Source organism: Delphinus delphis, chromosome 5, assembly GCF_949987515.2.
Source record: "Delphinus delphis chromosome 5, mDelDel1.2, whole genome shotgun sequence".
Classification (NCBI taxonomy): domain Eukaryota; kingdom Metazoa; phylum Chordata; class Mammalia; order Artiodactyla; family Delphinidae; genus Delphinus; species Delphinus delphis.
This window is the reverse complement of record NC_082687.1, coordinates 5,063,917-5,087,933: the sequence shown is the minus strand read 5'-3', so window position 1 is coordinate 5,087,933 and position 24,017 is coordinate 5,063,917. Positions and strand designations below refer to the sequence as shown.

The following is a 24,017-nucleotide window of genomic DNA, read 5'->3' as shown; positions in this document are numbered from 1 at the left end:
AAATCTCACAAAGAAACACACACAATCACAAAAAGAGAAAAAAGAAAAAGAAAAAAAGAAAGAGAGCAACCAAACCAATAAACAAACCCACCAATGAAAACAACAACTAAAATCTACACTAAGATAAACATAAAACCAAAAACAGATAAAACACAGAAAGCAAACCCCAAGTCTACAGTTGCTCCCAAAGTCCACCACCTCAAATTTGGGAATATTTCTTGTCTATTCAGGTATTTCACAGATGCAGGGTTAATCAAACCACTTGTGGGGATTTAATCTGCTGCTCCTGAGGCTGCTGGGAGACATTTCCCTTTCTCTTCTTTGTTCGCACAGCTCCTGGGGTTCAGCTTTGGTTTTGGCCCCGCCTCTGCATGTAGGCTGCCCTAATGCATCTCTTCCCTGCCCAGACAGGAAGGGGTTAAAGCAGTGGCTGATTAGAGCTCTGTTGCTCACTCAGGCTGGGGGGAGGGAGGGGCACGGTAGTCACATTTGGACTGTGGGGAGAACCTGAGGCGGCAGAGGCCAGCGTGACATTGCCCCAGCCTGAGGCATGCCGTGTGTCCTCCCGGAGTAGTTGTCTCTGGATCAAGGGACCCTGGCAGTGGCGGGCTGCACAGCCTCCCTGGGGGGTGTGGGTAGTAACCTGGGCTTGCACACAGGATTATTGGTGGCGGCAGCAGCAGTAGTGGTCTGTGCCCATCTCTGGGGTCCGACATGATAGCTGCAGCTTGCGCCCATCTCTGGAGCTCACTTAGGTGGCACTCTGCCATCTTTGGGCACATGGAGCAGGAAGCCTCTCTCCTCACGCACCCGGAAACCATGGTTTCTTGCCTCTCCAGCAGGTAAACCATTTCCCGGACTCCCTCCTGGCTAGCCTTGGCGCACTAGCCCCCTTCAGGCTGCATTCACGCCGCCAACCCCAGTCCTCTCCCTGGGATCCAACCTCCGAAGCCCGAGCCTCACCTCCCAGCCCCCACCCGTCCCGGCGGGTGAGCAGACAAGCCTCTCGGCTGGTGAGTGCCGGTCGGCACCGATCCTCTGTGCGGGAATCTCTCTGCTTTGCCCTCGATACCCCCGTTGCTGCGCTTTCTTCTGTGGCTCTGAAGCTTCCCCGCCACCACCCACAGTCTCTGCCAGTGAAGGGGCTCCTAGTGTGTGGAAACCTTTCCTCCTTCATGGCTCCCTCCCACTGGTGCAGGTCCCGTCCCTATTCTTTTGTCTCTGTTTATTCTTTTTTCTTTTGCCCTACCCAGGTACGTGGGGAGTTTCTTGCCTTTTGGGAGGTCTGAGGTCTTCTGCCAGCGTTCAGTAGGTGTTCTGCAGGAGTTGTTCCACATGTAGATGTAGTTTTGATGTATTTGTGGGTAGGAAGGTGATCTCCACGTCTCACTCCTCCACCATCTTGAAGGTCTCTGATGCTATTTCTAGAGTACATAAATATTGTTTAAAGTAGAGAATTACGAGTATATGATTGTTTCCTGCAGGTGAAGTTTACCTATTAGGCACTCTAGAGAAAGATTCCTAAATATATTCTCAAACATTACCTTTTACTAGACACTGTTTTGCCAAGCACTCTTAAATGCAAGGATTTTTTTCAGATGAGAGTGAATCTAAAGATGGTTTATCAGTTTCCTTTTATCTTACCATTTAAACATCTGACCCAAGGAGATTGCAGCCCAGCTGAGGTCAGTCCAATAGGTAATGGAAATGCAAAGACTGTAATCCTATTCTCTTCACCAAAATCTGTTGTTCTTTTTAACAAATCAAAGTTAACATAATACTTACATTTTGTATCAAAACATTATACATTTTTATGAGAAAATTAACACCTCAAATAACTTGGCACTCTAATTAATTTTGCTTATATTCCACTGTTATCATTAGAGGTAGTTAGCTTGTCAAAATCTGGTTCTTTCTTCCCTCTGATGTTACTGTTTTATATCCAACATCCATCTTTAATTCATACCTTGTCTATTCCATATATTAGCCTTCTGAACTCCTAACCCATTCCTGGAGCATAAACCTCAACCATGACATGATATAATACTTGTGAGGTCTTACCTGATATTATTCATCTCATGCTCCTTTGTGCTCCTAAACATGTCCCTAAATTTTTAACTCTCTCCTTGGGCCCAAGGCCTGCCTCATGCCCTTTTTAAGCCACTAGAAAAAGTATCAATGACTGCTCTTTTGATCTATTCTATAGCATCTAGTATAGTACCTTGCACATAAAAATAATACATTTTATTAAAGTTTATTTTAAATTAGATCCACTCTATATGAAGTACCTATCTGATAAAGTATATATACATAAACCACTTGAAGAGAATTGCATCATCATTGAGAATCTGAGCAGACTATCTTTAGAATTATATAGAATGATTTTGCTTTATGACTTGGTGTCTTTCATCTTTTGTTTCAGTTCTTTGTTTATTTTAAATCTGAGGAATCTTTGTAATGCCCTGAAGGCATAGAAGTTATAAAATAATGTGCTTGTTAAATATATAGCATTTTTGTGGGAACACATGTTATTTTATCAAGTTGTGAGATAGCAAGAGAGAAGTTCTTGATTAAAATTCATTTAGTGTGTTATCTGAGTATACTTAAAAGAAAGCTTTGACATGTTGATCAGATTAAATTGAGTTAATCTCAGCTGATACTTAAGTTCAGTGTTAGTCATGGATAATTACTGTCAGAAAGGATATGTTCTAGTTATTCATTTACATAATATGAGCTTTCTTTTGGATTGCATATGAATTAATTAAATTTCCTTTAATTGTAGCAGCTATATGCAACACACGGCTTCTAGCTAGTGTAAAATAGTTCATTTAACTTCTAGAAAATGGCTTATTGGCCATTCTAATACAAATCTCTGAACTGGAGTACAAGCAAAAAGAGGAAAAATTGAAGAAGAGAGAATCAAGGAAAGATACTCATTGACATAAATATACCATAAATGACCTCATTTTATAGCAAAGCATTCCTTCTTTTTCAGAAATTGTACTGATTTTGTTAGCCACCTCAGTTTGTGATCAAAACGTAAAATAATCTCTTGACCCAGTTGACCTTAAACTCATTCTTAGATAATAAAAAAATAAAATACTCCATTCATAAATTTTAAACTATTTGATAGCAAGAAACTAGTTGTTAGTAAGATATTAAGGAAATAAGGAAAATATAAGATATAAAACTGTGCAAAATACAACTATATGAGTCAAATCCCTGTGCTATAATGGCAGCCCCATTTTGGACCCTATAAACATAAGATCAACAACAGGCATAAGTAGAAAAATGAAGAAAAAGATTTTCCAAAATGAAATCAGTCATTATTTTACAGTTGTAATTGACACAATTATGGAATTTCTTTTATTAATATATTGAACACTAAAAAAGCAATTATATAAAAGTAGAAAAATCTGCCCAATATCATATCCAATTAGCTAATCAATTGTGTTCATTTTCCATATCCTTTCTTAGTTTCATTCAAATACTTGCTTGATTTTATCTGGTTTTAATCATGACAAAGTTCTCACTTTTCCACTTAAGAATATTTCGTAATTGTTTACCTAGTCTTTTTGTTTTTGTCGTATTTATTTTAATTAGCAATTAGGATTTCATTAAGTCAAGGCCCAAAAGTTTGATACCAGAAACCAAAATAACATCATCACCTGGGAAATTAGAAATATAAATTTGGGGTTCAATCCTAGATCTACTGAGTCAGAAACTCTAGGGTAAAGTGAAGGCTGAATCTATGCTATAAAACTTCTGTAGGCCATTCTAAAGTGCCACACTTCAAGAAATACTGCATTAAATATATTTTCCAAAATCTACTAAATATTTCATAGTAATTATCAATTATTTAAAGTAACACTACATTGCAAAGCTTGATTCAATAAATTTTATTGTCTTTTTTCTTATTTTTTGTTCTAAATGTTTTAGAATATTTCACAAAGATCATAATATGGTTTCAAAGAGTGCAAGTAATTTTAAGTTGCTTTGAAGAACAGTTGTTCCAATTTACAGTTCTATCAAAAATATAAATTAGGGGCTTCCCTGTTGGCGCAGTGGTTGAGAGTCCGCCTGCGGATGCAGGGGACACGGGTTCGTGCCCCGGTCCGGGAGGATCCCACATGCCACGGAGTGGCTGGGCCCGTGAGCCATGGCTGCTGAGCCTGTGCGTCCAGGGCCTGTGCTCTGCAACGGGAGAGGCCACAGCAGTGAGAGGCCCGCGTACCGCAAAAAAAAAAAAATTAAAAGATAAATAAGTAAATAATTTTGAAAATTATACTGTTGATAGTCTTGGTCATTTTTTTAATTTCAGTTTTTCTAAATTCCACATGGAAATACATGCATTATATAAAAATCAAAATGTCTAATGGGTTTTATTTATAAAAACAAATTGATTATTTAAATACTTTTTTATTTGTATATCTGTTCTTATGAAAATTAATTACTTTAAAAAGTAATGATAATAACTAACATTTAAATGGAGTTTTTCATGTGCCAACACTTTTAATTTTGTTTTCAAATGAAGTATAAGTGATTTACAATGTTATATTAGTCTCAGGTGTGCAGCACTGTGATTAGATATTTTTATAGGTTATACTACATTTAAAGTTATTATAGCATATTGGCTATATTCCGTGTGCTGGACATTGCATCCTGTATCTTATTTATATTCTACCTAGTAGTGTGTACCTCTTAACTCTCCTTCTCCTAACTTGCTTCCTTCTCCACCCCTCTCCGCACTGATAACTACTAGTTTGTTCACTTGTCTATGAGTGTTTCTGTTTGTTATATTCATGAGTTTGTTTTATTTTTTAGATTCTACATATAAATGAAAGCATATAACATTCTTCTTTCTCTGTCTGACTTACTTCACTAAGCATAATACCCTTCAGGTCTATCCACGTTGCTGCAAATAGCAAAATGTTATTCTTTTTATGGCTGAGTAATATTCCATGTGTATATGCACCACGTCTTCTTTATCCATTCATCTGTTGATGGACACTGAGGTTGCTTCCATATCTTGGCTGTTGTAAATAGTGTTGCTCTGAACACCAGGGTGCATGTGTCTTTTTGAATTAGTTTTCTTTCGTTTTCCCTGGATATATAGAATTGCTGGGGCAAACTATTATTCCTTTTTCTCCACATCTCACATTTATTATTTGTTGTGTCCTTGACAATAACCATCTGGCAGGTGTGAGGTGATATCTCATTTTGGTTTTGATTTTCCTCATGATTAGTGATGTTGAACATTTTTTCATGTTCTCTTGGCCATCTGTATGTCTTTGGAAAAATGTCTATCAGGTCTTCTGCCCATTTTTTGACTGGATTGTTTATTTTTTTGATATTGAGTTGCATGCGGTATTTATATATTTTGGATATTAATCCCTTATTAGCCATATCCTTTGCAAATATCTTCCATTCAGTTGGTGGTTGTTTCATTTTGTTGATGGTTTTCTTCGCTGTGAAAAAACTTTTACATTTAATTAGGTGCCATTTGTTTATTTTTGCTTTTGTTTCCCTTGCATGAGGAGAGAGATCTAAAAAACTATTGCTAATATGTATGTGAAAGAGTGTGCTGACTTTTTTTGCCCTAGGAGTTTTATGGTTTCATATCTTACATTTAGGTCTTTAATCCATTTTGAGTTTATTTTTGTATAAGGTGAGAGAAAATGTTCTAATGCCATTCTTCTATATGTAGAGTTCCAATTTTCCATCACCAGGTATTGAAGAGACTGTATATTCCCCATTATATATTTTTGCCTCCTTTGATATAGTTTAATTGACCACATGTGCATGAGTTTGTTTCTGGGCTCTCTGTTCTGTTCCATTGACCTATGTGTCTGTTTTTGTGCCAGTGCCATAGTGTTCTGATCACTTTAGTTTTGTAGTGTCTGAAGTCAGGTGGTGTGATACCTCCAGTCTTGTTCTTTTTTCTCAAGATTGCTTTGGCTATTTGGAGTCATTTGTGCTTCCTTATAAATTTTAGGATTGTTTTTCTAGTTCTGTGAAAAAAGTCATGGTTATATTGATAAGGATTGCACTAAATTTGTTGATTGCTTTATGGACACTTCAACAGTATTAATTCTTCCAATACATGAACATAGGATATCTTTCAATTTTACTGTATCATCTTCAGTTTCCTTCATCATTGTCTCATAGTTTTCAGAGTGTAGGTCTTCACCTCCTTCAAGTTTATTCCTATGTATTTTATTCATTTTAATGCTATTGTAAATGAGACTATTTTCTTGCTTTCTCTTTTTGATAGTTTATTACTAGTGGATAAAAAGCAACAGATTTCTGTATATTTATCTTGTATCTTGCAGCTTTACTGTATTCATTTATTAGTTCTAATAGTTTTTTGGTGGAGACCTTAGGATTTTCTATTATAGTATCCTATCCTCTGCAAATAGTGACAGTTTTATGTCTTCCCTTTCACTTTGGATGCCTTTTCTTTCTTTTTCTTGTTTGATTTCGGTGGCTAGGACTTAAAATAATATGTTAAATAGAAATGGTGAGAGTGGCTATCCTTGTCTTGATTCTTGTTCCTGATTTTAGAGGAAAAGCTTTCAGGTTTTAACAGTTGAGTATGATGCTAGCTGTGGGTTTGTTATAATGGCCTTTATTATGCTTAAGAAATATTTATTCTATACCACTTTGTTGAGAATTTTTAGGACGAATGTGTGTTGAATTTGATAAAATGTTTTTTTGTGTGTCTATCAAGATGATTATGTGCTTTTTATCCTTTGTATTTTTTTTTTTTTTTTTCTGTATGCGGGCCTCTCAGTGTTGTGGCCTCTCCCGCTGCGGAGCACAGGCTCCGGACACGCAAGCTCAGCGGCCCCGGCTCACGGGCCCAGCCGCCCCGTGGCACGCGGGATCCTCCCGGACCGGGGCACGAACCCGTGTCCCCTGCATTGGCAGGCGGACTCTCAACCACTGCTCCACCAGGGAAGCGCCACCAGGGAAGCCCTATCCTTTGTATTTTTAATGTGATGTATCACATTGATTTGAAGTTATGAACCAAGCTTGCATCCTTGAAATAAATCCCACTTGATCATAGTGAATAATCCTTTTTATATATTGTTGAATTTTGTTTTTATTTTGTTGAGGATTTTTCAATCTATATTCTTCAGGAATATTGGCATGTAATTTTCATTTTGTCATGGTATCAGGGTAATGGTGGCCTCCCAGACTGAATTTGGGAGTGTTCCCTCCTCTTCACTTTTTTGGAATAGTTTGAGAAAGATAGGTACTAACTGTTTTTTACATGTTCAGTAGAATTCTCCTGTGAAGCCATCCAGTCCTGGACTTACAGTTATCAGTAGTGTTTTGATTACTGATTCAATTTCAATTCTAATAATCAGTCTGTTCAGAGTATCTATTTCTTCTGATTTAGTCTTGAACAATGTGTGTTTCTAGGAAAGTATCCAATTCTAGCTTGTCCAATTTGTTGGCATATCATTGTTCATAAAATCTCTTATTATTGTATTTTTGTCATAACAGTTGTAATTTCTCCTCTTTCATTTTTTATTTTGTTTATGTGGGTCCTCTTTTTTGTTTTTTCTTAATGAACCTAACTCAGTTTTGTTTATCTTTTTAAAAAAACAGCTTTGGTTTCATTGATCTTTTCTATTTTTTTGTCTCTACTTTTCTATGTGATCTTTATCACTTCCTTCCTTGTGCTGACTTTAGGCTTTATTTGTTCTTTTTTATAATTCCTTTAAATGTTATATATATATATATATATATATATATATATATATATATATATATAATCCAACTGTTATAATGTGTCATTTAAGGCCATTGTTTACTTATCAATTTTCTATCTGGATAAAAGTATGGTGTTAAAATCCCCTACTATTACTGGATTATTGTCAATTTCTCCCATATTTATGCCAGTTAATTGTTGCTTTATATATTTAAACACTCCTATATTAGGTGCATTTATGTTTAAAAATGCTATATCCTCTTATTGTATTGATCTCTTTATCATAATATGATGTCCTTCTTTGTCTTTTATTATAGACTTTGTTTTAAAATCTACTTTAAAATAAAAAGCCTACCCAGCTTACTTTTGTTTCAATTTCCATGGAGTATCTTTTTCCAACCCACACTTTCAGTCTGTGTGTGTCTTTAGCTCTAAAGTGATTCTCTTGTAAGCAGCATATAGATGGGTCCTGTTTTTTTTTGTTCGTTTTGTGTGTTTTAATCCAATCTGCTACCCTGTGTCTTCTGATTGGAGCATTTAGTCCTTTGACATTTAAAGTGATTATTGATAGGTATGTACTTACTGCCATTTTGTTATTTGTTTACTGGCTTTTGTTTTTGTTTTTCTCTGTTTTCTTTTTTTCTTTTTAGTCTTTTCTTTGTTTTTTGATGATTTTCTTCAGTGTTATATTTGTGTTTCCTTCTCTCTAGGTTTTGTATATCTATTGTAGCCTTTTGTTTTGCAGTTACCATAAAGTTCATATATGTTGACCTATAAGTACATCTGCTTGATTTAACCTGATAGTCGTTTAAGTACAAAAAGTACAAACACGTTCTAAAACCTGTATATTTCTTACTCCCCCCACACATTTTATATTTTTGATTTCATATTTTACATCTTAATGTCTAACCCTTAACTGTATATTGTACCTATAGTTGATTTTATAATTTTTGTCTTTTAACCTTTATACTAGATTATTGAAACAATTGATCCACAGTCTTTACTACGTACTTGCCTTTTCTGGTGGGAATTTTTCCACCCTATAATTTCTTATTTCTTGTTGCACCCTTTTATTTTCACTTAAAGAAGACTCTTTAACCCTTCTTGTAAAGTCAGTTTAATATTGATCAATTCTTCTAGCTTTTGCTTCTCTGAGAAGTTCTTTATCTCTGGCTCAATTCTGAATGATAACTTTGCTGGGTAGAGTATCCTAGGCTTTTGCTTTCACCACTTTGCATATATCAGGCCATTCCATTCTGGCCTGAAAAGTTTCTGCAAAGAAATGAGCTGATAGCTTTTTGGGGGTTCCCTTCTGTGTGACTCTTTTTTTTTCTCTATGCCATTTATGATATGTCTTGGTGTGGGTCTCTTTGGGTTCATCTTGTTAGGGATGCTCTGTGCTTCCTGATCTGTATATTTGTTTCTTTCCTCAGGTTCAGGATGTTTTCAGCCATAATTACATCAAATACACTTTCCACCTTTTCCTCTCTCTCTTCTCCTTCTCAGCACCTGTAATGCAAATGTTAATACACTTGATGTTGTCCCAGAGGTTCTTTAAACTACTCATTTAAAAAAACAAAATCTTTATTTTTCCTGTTCTGTTTGGGCAATTTCCTTTATCTATCTTCCAGATCACTTATGTGTTCTTCTGTATACCTAGTCTGCTGTTAATTCCCTCTAGTGTGTTTTTTAATTTTAGTTATGGTTTTCTTCAGCTCTCACTGGTTCTTTTTTATATTTTCTAGTTCTTTGTTAAAATTTGACTGTGTTCATCTATTTCCCCCCCACCTCCCCCAGTTTAGTTAGCATTCTTACTATTATTGCTTTGAACTCTATCAGGTAAATTATTTTCCTCTATTTCACTAGGGTTTTTTTCAGGGATTTTTGTTTGTTCGTTTGTTTTTGCTGTTATTCTTTCATTTGAAGTATATTCCTCTGTCTTCTCATTCTGTTTAACTTCCTTTTTCTCTATGAAACTAGGTGAAACAGTTGCCTATCCCAGGCTTGGTGGCGTGTCCTTGTGTGGGAGTGTCCCTCTACACTCTGCATATGTTCGTTCAGTGGCTCTGGTGGGAGAGCTGGATCTGAAGAGGGCACAGGCTGTGTCCTTCCCTTGGGTGTCCTGCTTTGGTGGGTGGTGGTGCTGGTGTAGTTGGGCCACAACCAGAGCCAGGTGAAGAAGGTCAGGACATCGTCTATGCTCAATAACCATTACTGCCCTATCTGGGGCAGGGATGAGGCTTGAGGAGCTAGAGCAAGAGCCCTGAGGTATTTGGCTTTCACCCAGGTATGTTGGTAGTCTCCACCTTGATTTGGGACGCAGCCAGGGCTTGAGTGCTTGGGCCTGCACTTCTTGCTGGTTTCACTTTCCCCCCTGGTGTGCACACTGTCTTTAGAGGCTGGCTTGGTGCTGCAGAGGTAGTGCCGCACCACTGAACTGACCCTGTCCACTCTCAAGTGTGCACAGGGACTCATGAGCTGGCAGTGTCTACCTCCGCACTGGACAGAGGCTGTGCTGGGGTCTCAGCCGGCTCCATTCCCTCCAAATATGTGCAGTCTCATTGGCAATGACAGACTCTGCCTTAGCGGGGAGCAGTGCCGGAGCAAGATGGGCTGGAGCAGGAGGCCATGCAGGCTGGATGTGTGCAGAGGATGTCCTGGCGGGCTGGCCAGAGCCCCAGGGGATTTCAGTCTTCTGCCTTCATGATGTGACTGGGAGTAAGTCTGTGTGTGTGCTCTTTTAAGAATGGAGTCTTGGGTTCTTACAGCCCTCTGGTAAGCCCCACTGGTTTTCAAACAAGCTAAGAGGACTCACCTTCCTGGTATTGGACGCCCCAGGCTGGGGCACCTAATATGTAGCTTGAATCCCTTGCTCCCAGGGAGAATCTCCAAGCCTGTGATATTCATTCCTCTTCTGTGTCCCCTGCTAGGGTGTGGGTCCATGCCTGATCATTTCCTCCCTTCCTGTCAGATGCTCTGTGGATCTTTATTTATAGCCTTGGTGTAGAAGACCTGTTGTGTTTGTCCCAGGTAGATTTCAGTGAGTGTCACTCTACGTGGATTTGTAGTTTGATGTGTTTGTGAAGGGAGTTGAGCCCAGCCTCCTTCTGCTCTGCCATCTTGATCTCTCCCTCACAAACCCTTTAATCTTGATAACTGTTTGAGGATACAATTAGTCCTATTTTACAGATGAGGAAACTAAGTTATAGATGTGTTAGATACCCACCCAAGGTCCTGAAGTTTGTAACTGGTGGAGCTATGATTTAAACTCTGGATCAGAAACCATGTTCTTAATCATTGTGATGCAATCATGTAGGGAGATGGTTTTAAATCAACCAGCTGAAAATATACACTAAGTATCTAATAAAATTACTGTCATTTAAGTTTATAACCTCTCAAAACTTTATTTTTTGCAGTATATAAGTGTCACCAATGGTAAATATATGTACACACACATTTATGCATGTGTATATATATGAATATATATTATTCCTTGAGATACATGTATATATATTTCTCTCTCTTTATATATATGTGTGTGTGTGTGTGTGTGTGTGTGTGTGTTTACTGACATTTTTTACTTTTCAGTCAGATAATGTTCTCAAAGAAGAAAAGCCAGATTTACCTATAAAGGCCTGAGTATTTAAGTTGCTTAGTTTGGTTTTAGTACAAGACTGCTAGATCCACCTATACTTTTCTGATGCAAATGTAGATTGTTAGACTGAACAAGTAACAAGACAATCAAATTCTTCATGATTTGTTCATTTAGTTATGAAATTCACCAGTAATTGCCAAGTGGCAAATGTCAAAACAAGAAAGGATCAGATGTTAAAACCCAGAAAGAAGTTTTCAAGACACTGCTTCTTATTCCTATTCTCTCCTATTTACTACATTATATACCTACATTTCTTTTCTCCTACCAGAATTCTGCTAATGTAAAGGTTGACATTTGTTAAACATTTGCTATGTGTCAAGGCTGTGCTTTCCATGGACCAGTATGTGTACTGTTCCTTACAACTGTAGGAGATCATCTATATTATCAACCTTGTATTACAGATAGGACAACTTAGCACAGAGAAGCAATTTATCCAAGGACATAAAACTAATAATTGGTAGAGAATTTGAGTTCAGGCATTTTAACTTTAGAGCCCTTGTCCTTAAGGACTGTAATACTCATTGGGTAGGGAGGTGAGAGCTCAAGGAGAAATGGGAAAGAAGGGGAGTATGTTAAGGGTATTTTGAAAAAGTTCACCTGCTGGTTCTAATACAAGTCCCTTCTCCACTGAGAACAACTGAACTCTGATTATATTATATTTCTCTTAGATTATTTTTTTCCTTTTCCCTTTAAACTTTGACATCAGCATTTTATTTGGACATATGAATCCAAGTGATTTTCTATTCTTTGTCCTTAGGATTCCTGATTCAGGATGGCCCTTTGGGATCTTGTGAAAACAAATACTGTGGTTTGGGAAGGCACTGTGTTCTCAGCAGAGAGACAGGGCAAGCGGAATGTGCCTGCATGGACCTTTGCAATCGGCACTACAAACCTGTGTGTGGATCTGATGGAGAATTCTATGAAAACCACTGTGAGGTGCACAGAGCTGCTTGCCTGAAAAAACACAAGATTACCATTGTCCACAATGAAGACTGCTTCTTCAGAGGTAAATACCGGGTGAGCCTAAAGGGTCACCTTTCTCTATTTTTTCCGTCTTCTCAACTAGTGCCTTTAAGTGTAAACTCCAGCACCACTTTATATAGCAAGTGTCTAAAAAAATAAAGAAAAATAATGTGAGCTAATGACACTTGTGAGCAGCAAGTGGATAGAAATTTACATGGATACAATTCTGAATCTCAGTCATGAGAACAAAGCTGGCCAAAATATGACTCAGAATTTAATATAGCTTACAGCATTGCACCATATGGCTTCCCAATCATGGCAGTTTTCTTAGGGACACAGAGTGGCCAATTCAGTCAACAAGCCAATTCCACCCATTGAAATGTACCTGGAGTGAAATTGAGAGAAGAATGAATGCCAAGCCATGCTGTGAGAACATCTCATTTCTTCCTGATTAAAAATGATGCCTTCAGCTAGTACCACATAATTCAAATTATATGGAACCTGTAAATGCCCACTGAAATAACTATGAACTCATGCTAAACCCAAATAGTAAATCTGAGATGACAATAATTTAAAATTTAAAAGTTAGTAGTATTTACTACCATGGTGCTCAAAATCAGTGGTAACTGTTTATATGAAAAGTACTGCTGAATTAGTAATTTGACAAATTGTTTTAACATGCTGGATAAATAAATCATTAAACATCTTTAATGCCTTTGATTTATTTATAAACTTATTTCTTGTTTATTTATTTATGCTGGAAAGAATATTTTTTTATTAATAGTCGTAACACAGACTGAAATTCTAAAGTGTTAAGTATATAGAACTCCCATCATTCTAACAGGTCAGTGATCAGCTTGGTTTCTAATCTTCAATTGGTTCTACATCCCTAGCTCTCAGAATGTTGCTGAAGTATTTTTACACTTAAAAGCTCATGTGATATTTTAATTCTTAGCTTAAATGTATGGTAACATACAATGTTGTTCATTTGCCCACCGATTAAGTTTTCTTTTTCAAACTTGGTAGAAGAAAGTGTTATTTTCAAGGCGATTTTAAAAAAGACACACAGCTTTTCAAATGAATTAAGATGGAAGGCTCTGTAGCCATTGTGGCTACTAGAAGCCCTTTGATATAAATGAGATAAATTACAAGAATAGTTTCTTTACCAGAGTGAATCTGTGCACCTTGATTACATGTATTGAAGAAATTGATGGCGTTAGATTATTTTCTTTTACTGAAAGAATAACAGATGCTTTGGTTTCAAGTTCTGTTTCTTATCCTCTTCTATCTAATCTGTCTTATAAATACCTAAAATTAACTGGATTAACATTGTGCTTTAATACTCATAAAATAATATTTTTCTGTCATTTTGACCTGAAATGGTATAGTGAAAATTTTACTATTCCATTGATATCTAGTATAATAAAACTATGTAAATAATATGCGATTAACTTAGAATTATATTCTAATATTGAGGTTTGGCCCAGCTGATTGATTATATGGAAATATACGATAATTATCATGTGAGGAAAAAAATCTGGAGTATTTAATGTTCTGCTCTATTGCTGGAGGCTTAGGCATAATGCATTGCAGTATGCAAATCAGCGTGGAAATAAATGAAGTGGATATAGCGTGTAATGTTGCCTTCCTTATGAGTTACTTCATAAAACAGTGGTTTAAAAATCTTTTGTCCTTCAGACATACTAAGCATATTTATTAGATCTATGATTGCTTCCAAAATACTTTGTCATCATACATAGTATTACAACTTAATTTATATTAACTGGGTGAGTTACCAGGGGTTAACACATTTCCCAGGTCTTAAAATTGGTGGGTCTTCTGCTTGTTTATTTGTTTTGGTGTTTTGCCTAATATAAATATATATATATCTCATAAGAGGATTTTATTTCAGCAGAAAGGAAGTAGATAATATATAATAAAATGATAAATTGCTTGTCTTATTAGTGTGCAATTGGCCAAATTTTGGACATAAAAGGAGATTCTATGGAGCCGAAGGCCTAATAGTGTGATGGCTAAAATTCATTCTTGTGCTTGTGGATTATTCTTTCTGTGGAACTTCAGCAATTTATATTGTTTCAAATAATGGCCCAAAGAAAGAAGCAAGTCAAAATATTATGTTCAAGAACTGCTAAAAAATTATGTTTAATTAAATATTTTCAAATAGAAAAAATCAAAACAAGCAAAATAACAGGAATCTTTTCCTCCTTAAAATTTTTTTTTCTACTTTTAGATCTAATAAAAGGTGATTAAGAAAACCTTATAGAAATCAACAAACAGGAACCTATAGGCCAAATCGGAATACGGCCACACTATTAGTTTAGGAATTGTCGTTGGGTGCTTTTGAGCTACAAAAGGAGAATTGAGTTGTTACAACAGAGACAGTATGGCCTGCAAAGCCTAAAAAATGCTTTATCTGCATCTTTTCAGTAAAGGTTTGTTAACTTCTGATTTAAAAGATTACTAATGCCTTAAAATCAATTTTAAACATATTCGCAGATCTTTATTATCCTCTGTTTTTGGCTAGGGTGGTGAATACAGGGACCTACGTGTGTGGTAAAATTGACTAGAACACAACACACATACCCACACACAAATGGATAGAAGTGAAACAGAAAATCTGAGTAAGATCAGTGGATGGGGTCAAAGTTGGTATCCTGTTTATGATATTGTACTATAGTTCTGCAAAACGTTACTTACCATTGGTAGAAATGAGTAAAGGATGCATGGACTCTCTCTGCATTACTTCTTCAATTGCAGATGACTATATAATTATCATAAAATAAAAGAGCTTAATTTTAAAAGTACTGAAAAAATAATAACAAAAACTTTTTAAAAAGTTAAAGAAAGGAAGATTTGCATTATTCATTAATGACTTGAACTTTAAGCAAAGTCCTGTTTGTTTCACACATCATAAATTTATCAGATTTATGTTTAGTATTTATAATTAAGCCTGTATATTTATTCATCATTTTAAAATTAAGATTAGAGTCCAGATTAAAAACATTTATATCTATATTTATCTCTATATCAATACACATATCTATACTTATATCTAACCTATATCTATATATCTTATTATTATTTGTGTTAAATATTTAAAATGCCTCTGTAGTATACTCAGCATTTATTACTACTGACTCATAAATAAACATAGACATGAATTCACTAAGAATTTTCTTTAGTGATTTATGATTTCTGAAACTATAGAGAAAACATACATCTGTGAACACAAATTTTTTTCTAATTTATTTCTATTCACATTTATTCGATTATGAAGAAACTGTCTACAATAGGATATAGAATATTATATTATTTGTTTATTGGCATCAAATACTTTATGATGATCTTTACCATAGAATCAAACTTTCCATTTTATATAATGCCTTGTTATTCACTGTGATGAGAGTTTTGCTTTAATTTCCCATGCCTCACCCGCAAATGGCTTTCTAACTGCTGCAATACACGTGGTTACACATAACAAATAAAAGGTCCTCTCACCTGACGCTGGGTCAGTCTGTCAGACACCGGGTCACCCAGCAGAATTTACACACTCAGAGTATAGATGTAAGCTGGAGTAAGAAGCTAAAGATATAACCTCTGCCAAGAGGAGTAGGGAATTAAACCTTTTATGAGAAAGTCAATTGAACAGAAACACTTTGGCCATTTACTGCACTGATTATAAAACTGCTATAAATGCAAATGTTCTGTGCACCTAAATGTGCATCACAAAGAGTAACAACTTGGGAAATATGTTTTTTTACAGCTACGTGTGTGCTATTTGAATGAGATCTGACATAGTTTTCTTTTTCTTTGGTATAATCTGGAGAGACATTCATATTTCATATTTAATTGATTCTCTTTCCTGATTATTATTATTTTTTAAGACAGAACTTCTAGAACTTAGGCTAGAAAACTGGGCTGCCAATGATATTTTAAAATAGATCAGTAAAATGCCCTGTGATAGTCCCCCTGGGCTTTTAGATTGCCTTTTTTTGGGAAAGGGCATGTTGGTAAAGCTTCTATTTTATGTTGAAACAGGCTTGTTTACCATTTCATGAAAAATAATTATGTTGATAATATCAACTTTGGAAAATGGTACCCAGATGTTGGTTTGTTTGTTCTGTTCTATTTTGTTTCTAGTCAGTATTAGCAAATGGAATTACAGATTGGTGGTGAAATTAATAACTTGGACAAAATGCTGACACTCAGAAGTTCCAGTTCCTCTGAATGCATCCTGTACCCACAACCTCAAAACCAATTTTATTAGTCCCCTGAATTTCATTAGATGTACATTACATTTTTCTGTTTCGATGACAAAATCAACTGAGCTGTGTTTCATTTTTCGTATTTATTTTGCACTGAAATTTTAATCGGTGTTAAGAATATAGTTTTGTTGTCACTCTCCTCTCTAATCAAACTGTGACCTGCAGAATCCTACGTATAACCCACTATATAACATACTTTAGGAATCGTTGTTAGGTGTACGTTTGTAAATGCACTATTTGCTACTAAAATCATACCAAATGTTTAGTTCTCCCCTGATTTTTGAAAACTCTAAAGGATTTTGTAAACATTACATAGTGTATGTGTTTATCTTCCATTTATAGATAGTAGATATGTTATAGATTTTACATATGATATGAAAAGCTCCAAAAGAGGAGGATTTAAATGTTAGGACCACCCAACAAATGTATTAAAATATTGTCAGAGAGAAATGAGAAATATTGGGTATTATTTATGTCAAAACACTTTCACAGCTATTATATTATTAATTCATTATAATAACAAGCCAGAAGGTAATAAGCCTAAGATTTTTAAAATGGCTGCCAACATTCACACATAAGTTAAAGCTACTTGGATAAGAACCAAGGGCTTCTGGCCTCTCTTTTAGTGCATGTATGCTTCAAATCATTCCACTTAAGTCTCTAATGTCATAATAGCTTACTTGCCTTTGATTTTTAAAAATTTATTTTTTATAGTAATTTCCATGTGACTATTTTACGTTATTTAGAAACAGCGTTTCTCACTGTGGTATTTGTAAGGGTTAAATAATGCATTTAACACAGTTCTTGGGCAAAAGAAGTTAATAAGAGATAATTACTGGGTTTAAAAGACTGGAACTTAGGGCTTCCCTGGTGGCGCAGTGGTTGAGAGTCCGCCTGCCAATGCAAGGGACACGGGTTCATGACCCGGTCCGGGAAGATCCCACGTGCCGCGGAGCGGCTGGGCCCGTGAGCCATGGCCGCTGAGCTTGCGCGTTCAGAGCCTGTGCTCCGCAATGGGAGAGGCCACAACAGTGAGAGGCCCGCGTACTGCAAAAAAAAGAGTGGAACTTCAATAACTGTGAACACTTGATTGAAATAAATTTTCACCCTTGAGTCTGGGAAGCCACACATAATTTCTTTTAGGTTTACATCAGTCTTGCGTAAAAGACTCTGGTCAAATTATTACAGAACCAAATCTGTCAGATCATAATAAACAAATTGACGATAATAAGTTTTCCAATTGTAAATAAGACTACTTAAAGAAAAAATAACTCAAGTTTAGAAACATATTTATTATTAGTTTCTTGATTGTAATTGAACATCTATCTCATAGTCACCTTTCTCACTGACTTATAGGCTTATTTTGCTTACCGTATACTATAAATAGAATACCTATTAGATGTATAACAATGTGATTTTACTCCCCTACCCCCCCATATAAATTTAGAGACTAAGTGGACTTCTTATTATATTTAATTTTTGTCAAATTTTCCTCATTTTGTGACAAAAAGGAAGCATGAGTTAAAAGTGGCAGAGAAGAAAGTTTTGGGGATTTGAGAACAAAGAAAAAAATTTGTGAAACAATAAACAAGGAAAAAGAGAGAAAAGACCAGGGGGTGTAATAGGGTGTTGGGTGGTGCTGACAAACCATGTGGTATATTTTGCTCATGAATTTAAAGTGAGAGTAGTCTTCCATGGCTGTGTATTCTTCTACTGATACAAATATAGTCAGCTGCTTAAGTAAGGCATTGCGAAGATAAGGAATGGGGTTGAACCAGGATTTTAATTTTTCCAGGAAAGAATTACATAGGAAGAAAGAGTCCAAAGCCATATTTTCCACCTCTCTCAGGGGCAGAATTATTATGTTATCTTTGCTTTATTGTGCATATCTACTCTGTATCCAGAGCTCTCCTGGTGAGTACCTTTTGCCTCAGCTTGTGTATAGAACAAAATGGATTCCCAACCATCTCTAAATCCTGGAAATTCTATTACATATTTTGGGTTAACTTCCTAATGCTAACATACAGTTTACATTTGTACCTCTTAGTTAAAACTTGCAATAATGAAATCTGTTTAGACTAGTTAGCCAAGACACACCTTTCCAAAGTATTTGGAAAGCATGTAAGTCTACAATAGCTATTTTATTTCAACGGCTTTCCATCTCTCTTATGAATTAGCAGTCACCATTATGTGTAACTATTTGTGTCATACACAAACTATTTTTATTTAGGAAAAAAGAACTGTTGACAGATAACTCTGAAAAAACAGAAAGTGGATGGGCAATTATCTTGACATATATCTAAGATAATAGCATTTTATTATTAATTCCATCAGCAAGCCATAAGTCAATGTTATTGAGAACAGTCATTGTGCTGAGGATATACTTTGACAAATGAAACTGCTTTATTTGATTAAGCAAATTATCTGAAAGTTTGAGGCAGCTCAAACATTTTCTATCAAATATTTCTTCATTTAAACATTTAATTTATTCAATATGTTTTAATCAATCTGGCTCCCAATCATGTTGGAATATAGATTGACTTAATGTGGATGTTTCTAGGGTTTTTGACATTTAATTCACTTTTTTTAATATAAATTTATTTATTTTTGGCTGCATTGGGTCTCCGTTACTACACACGGGCTTTTCTCTAGTTGCAGAGAGCGGGGGCTACTCTTTGTTGTGATGCGCAGGCCTCTCATTGCAGTGGCTTCTCCTGTTGTGGAGCATGGGCTCTAGGTGCGTGGGCTTCAGTAGCTGTGGCTTGTGGGCTCCAGAGCACAGGCTCAGAAGTTGTGGCGTATGGGCTTAGTTGCTCCGTGTCATGTGGGACCTTCCCGGACCAGGGCTTGAACCCGTGTCCCCTGCACTGACAGGCAGACTCTCAACCACTGCGCCACCAGGGAAGCCCTAATTCACTTTTTGAAACATTTTTTTCTTAAAAAGGAAGAAAACGCTAATAAAAATTGAGAGAGATGCATGAGCTTTTGATGAATCTAATTAAGCATTAGTGTAATTAATTGAAAGGAACAATATTACATATGCTTGATTAAATTTATAAGTGTTCAAAGTGTCACATGCCTGTCAAAAGGTTTCAGGTAATAATTAATAAAAGTATCTACAGAAAATATATATGCATATGTATACCATGGACAGGTATTCATGAGCAAATACAATTTTTTGACTGTTCGTTGGTGATCGTTTATTGTCACCTAATCCTGCGGCTGACCCATTTTAAACGCACTATCCAAAGATGAAGGTGACACAGTTCTTACTTTTGCCAAATTAGTGGAAATGAGTGGCTAGTTCCTTCGATAAATGCCCATCGATGTTTTTCCCCATTGCCAGAAAATCTCATGTTATGTTAGATAAGCTTGAAAGTCAGATATGCTGAAATCATTCTGTGTCAAAACAACCTATCTACCCTTTGTTTAAGTGAAACATTTTTTTATCCGTGTAAATGTGTCACGTTACATCCAAACATTATTGATGGCCGTATACTTTTTGTTCTCTTGGCAGTTTATTATTACTGAGTATGAGGTCCAAATTAAAAGAGGAAAGGAGGGATGCTTGAGAACATTATTCAGAAAGAAATGAGACAGTCACATTCAGAAAACAACAGGGAAGTTCGAACTCAGAAGGAACGTGTTGAGAACAACTTCCACCTTCTTATCCCGCGTGTTAACTCACGCGGCTTTGAAAGTCACTGCCCATTCTTTTAATAAGAAGGGAGTCTTCCTTTGTAAGAATTCACATCTTTAACCTATTCTGTTCACTCTGTCAACCTAGGAGATACTGATCATTCACTTGAATTTCAGATGAGTACCAGTAAAAGTGTTGTGTTGTAGTGTGTGCTGAAGCTAATTCATATGTATAAAAACTCAGACAGCCTGATGTCCTGCATGTAGTGCGTGGCCTGTTTTGACTAAGGGAATATTCTAAGGAGGAGAATGATTTTTGGAACTGTTCATTTGCATTGTATCTATCTAGTCACTGGATGTCCATCTACTTCCAAACAAGCACAGAATATTGACATTAGAGCTCTAGCTTTGAGTGGAGTTTCCATGCCTTATCAAAACCCATAATTCATTTTTTGGATCCCCAGATTTACTTACTTTCAAAACAGATACATGGGTGTAAATTAATTATATAGACAATAAAACTGAGCGTTGTTTAATTTTTCACTTGAAAGATACTAATAGGCCCACATCAACTGCACTTTTGGTGAAATAGAAAAGAACATGCCAGTTGGTATTGGGTGTGTTTTCCAGTACTCGGAATAATAACTGTGGCATTTAGCTATGATGGCATTCTACAAAACATAAGAGTGGGGTTGGGGTTTAATTAAATTTATGTCAAAATTACTTTCAGATCCTGAAGAAAAATATGCTTGAATAATACAGCACATGTTTTGGCCTTTAAAAATCTTAGGAAATGGAAACATTTACATGACACGTTGGCACGGTCTCTATAGCTCAGAAACAGCTCATACACAACATAACGACAGCTTTGTTCATTAATTCCACAGTAAACCTGCACACCGACTCCTGTATAAATGTGTTACTGCTGTGTCTACATCTACTGGAAGTAGCAGGTGTGGAGTTTCATTTAAACATATCTTTAAATAGATGAGAGAAGGATGATGCCATGTCCTTTCTATGGAATTCTAATTATTTCACCATCAGAATAGTATACAAAATAAATTAATAAATAAATAAAAATCATATTTAGACATCGAGACATTATCTTACAAGCAGTAGAAAGCAACAGGTTGCTGTATTTGACTCTAGGTCATCCTAAATATTTGGAAATTTTTCTTGCAGACACAGAAAATGGTTTGTTAGTTAGAGGCAAAGCCTCTTCTCACCTCACCCTTCTCGCAGTCCCCCTCACTGCCCTGTCCCAACACGGACCATCCCATTGCCCTCTGACACTGGAAAGCAGTGACCTCCAGAGAAATGTCATTACACTGTGGCTTTTGGAAGAGGGCAAGGCACTGCCCCCATTTACAACCCAAACTCTTGACCCTGTTTCCTAAGAAAAGCCCAGGAAGACCAAAGTGTTAAGTGCATAAAAAGCAAGCTGTATTCCAACCTTATTTCCAATCAAATTAGAGTGAATGGATCAATTTGAGCTAGAGCCTTTAGCTATTTCAAAAACCTATCTTCTTTTCACCAAAGTACTTGACTCAAATCTCTTTGTCTTGGTTGCTGTCTTTTCCTACTCTTGAAAAGAGTCTGCTGGGCAGTCTCTTCACCAGCAACTAGTAATACAGAAGGAACTCTGGTTGTGATTCGAGATATCAGTGAGCATTCATAGGATTTCACTCTAGTTGAGTTCTTGCCATTTCTTGGGGCACTTAGTTATGTCTCATCCTCAGGAAACTCAAGTTTCTTTTCCATTCTTCTATCGCAAAATCTCTTATATGGACTCAGGATTCTGGTAGTTTTGACTCTTTGAAGTTATCACAGGTTTGCACAGGTTGGGCTCTAATTCCGGAGCTCATGTGCCAAAATCATAGGTTAAAACATTGTCCAAAGGTGGGTCCCCCAGAAGATTCCAGGCTCAGCTACTTTCTGCCTCTGAAGCAAGCCTCACTCTGAAACTTCTCCATTCTCCTTCTTTTCTGCTTGGTCGCAGGGTTTGCTCAGGGTTCTCTGTGGTCAGTAAATCTCAGCCAGGACTCTGCCAGCCTGCCGCACCATGTTTCCCTCATTTTGAACATCAGGGTCAAAATTCTATTTTTCATTATTACCTACCAGTGCATCCCCAGAGCCTTCACCTAAACACAAGAAAATGCATCTTGTTGGTTTTCTGCTTTACCTTAACCATACATACTCATGAACTTTGATCATAATCTCCTCTAAAAGTAAATGTGGATCATTTGCTTTATATTCATAGTCTACAAAAAGGCCATTCAACAGACTCTTTCCTGGGCATGGAACGAACGTCTGGGACATGGTGTAGCATCTCTAGGTAAACATACAAAATTCAATTATTCCTGACCAAGCACCCTGGGAGCACAAAAATTGCATTGCAGGTGAATTTTATTGTCCACCAACATTTCTATGATAATTATGTCTAATTTTAATCATTTAAAAAAATTTTAAAGGAACTACAATGGGAAGGAATATCTCCTGTAAAATGAAAATTACTTGACAAAAAAGGTAATTTTTTCATAGTTTATTAAAAGTGAATTTTTATATATTGGGTTTGTTAAGGCACCATATCACCCAACCGCCTGTTACTGTGATAGGGCCTGTGATAAATTCATAATAGTAGGCAAGAATGAAGTAATTCAAATACGAATTTTAAAGTAGTAATATATATGTACATACATATACACATTGATTTGAAATTTTAATATTTACAATAATAATGCTAATCTCTATTTTCTCACACATTTTAACAATAAAATAATGAGTTTTTTTAAAGACTGGTGTTAGTGTGTACAGATATGCCTCAATAATTAACTGGCTGAGGATCCAGCAATTTTTAACATAAAATAACCAATAAAATGTATAGGTATATTAATGTTGGTATTGGTACTCAAATCATTATTACTTTTAACATTTTTTTCTTTATTATGTGAAAATGTGTGTGTTCTGTGTGTGTTTTGTGGTTTTTGTTTTTCTAAGGATAGCATAAAGAGCATCTTCTACTGTCTAGTTTCTGCTGAATGCCAAACATACCCTTCCTCTTTAAGAAAAATGAATTTTATATAAATGGAACACTATCAGTATTGTTTAACATAAATTATTTAGACTAAAGTAAAGCTTCAACAGTAAGTTTCATTTTATGAGAAAAAGGTGAATGGGATGTTTAAAACAATTAGCTCTCATCATTAATCAATAATGAATTGAGTTTTGAGAAAATAAACTTCCTATTTCTAATTATCAAATCCTAAAGCACTTGAATAAACTAAATTGTGAGCTAGCTTAAGAAACAATCCTCTTGATTCTTTAATTATTTTAAGACAAGGCATCACCACATTTATGTTGTGCACCTGCAAATCACAATAGGATTGGTATTTATGTGCCAAGGTCTGTAAGTTTGGAAGTGATAGAATTCATCAGAATTGTGTTTGTTTGTGAATACCTAAGTTAAATCTGGAAATCCTACTTGGAGTTGAAAGAATCATATTTCTTAAAGTTTTAGAATTTGAGATTATAGAAAAAAGAAGTGTTTTTTTTTTTTCCTTATAGGACTATTCTAATGCATTTTGCGATATACAGGACATTTTTCTTTTCCCTGATTTTCTCCCATGAGCTCGGCTCTTGATTTTTTCTAGTAATACTGTTTCTGTCTTTGTCATAATGTTGCCGTTTACCTTCAATCTTTACATGATTGAAGGAAGGACTGGAGACTTGGAAGAATAAGAAGGGGCCCAGAGTA

At 35.9% G+C, this 24,017-nt stretch overlaps 1 protein-coding gene across 3 annotated transcripts in view; it reads left to right on the top strand.

Moving 5' to 3' along the window:
• FSTL5 (follistatin like 5) overlaps nucleotides 1-24,017 on the top strand; it is a 620,880-nt gene that overhangs the window by 166,212 nt on the left and 430,651 nt on the right. For all 3 annotated transcript variants that reach the window (XM_060011592.1, XM_060011591.1, XM_060011589.1), the window contains exon 3: nucleotides 12,133-12,381. In XM_060011592.1, the coding sequence (XP_059867575.1) occupies nucleotides 12,133-12,381 (249 nt within the window). The remainder of the gene's footprint in view (nucleotides 1-12,132; nucleotides 12,382-24,017) is intronic.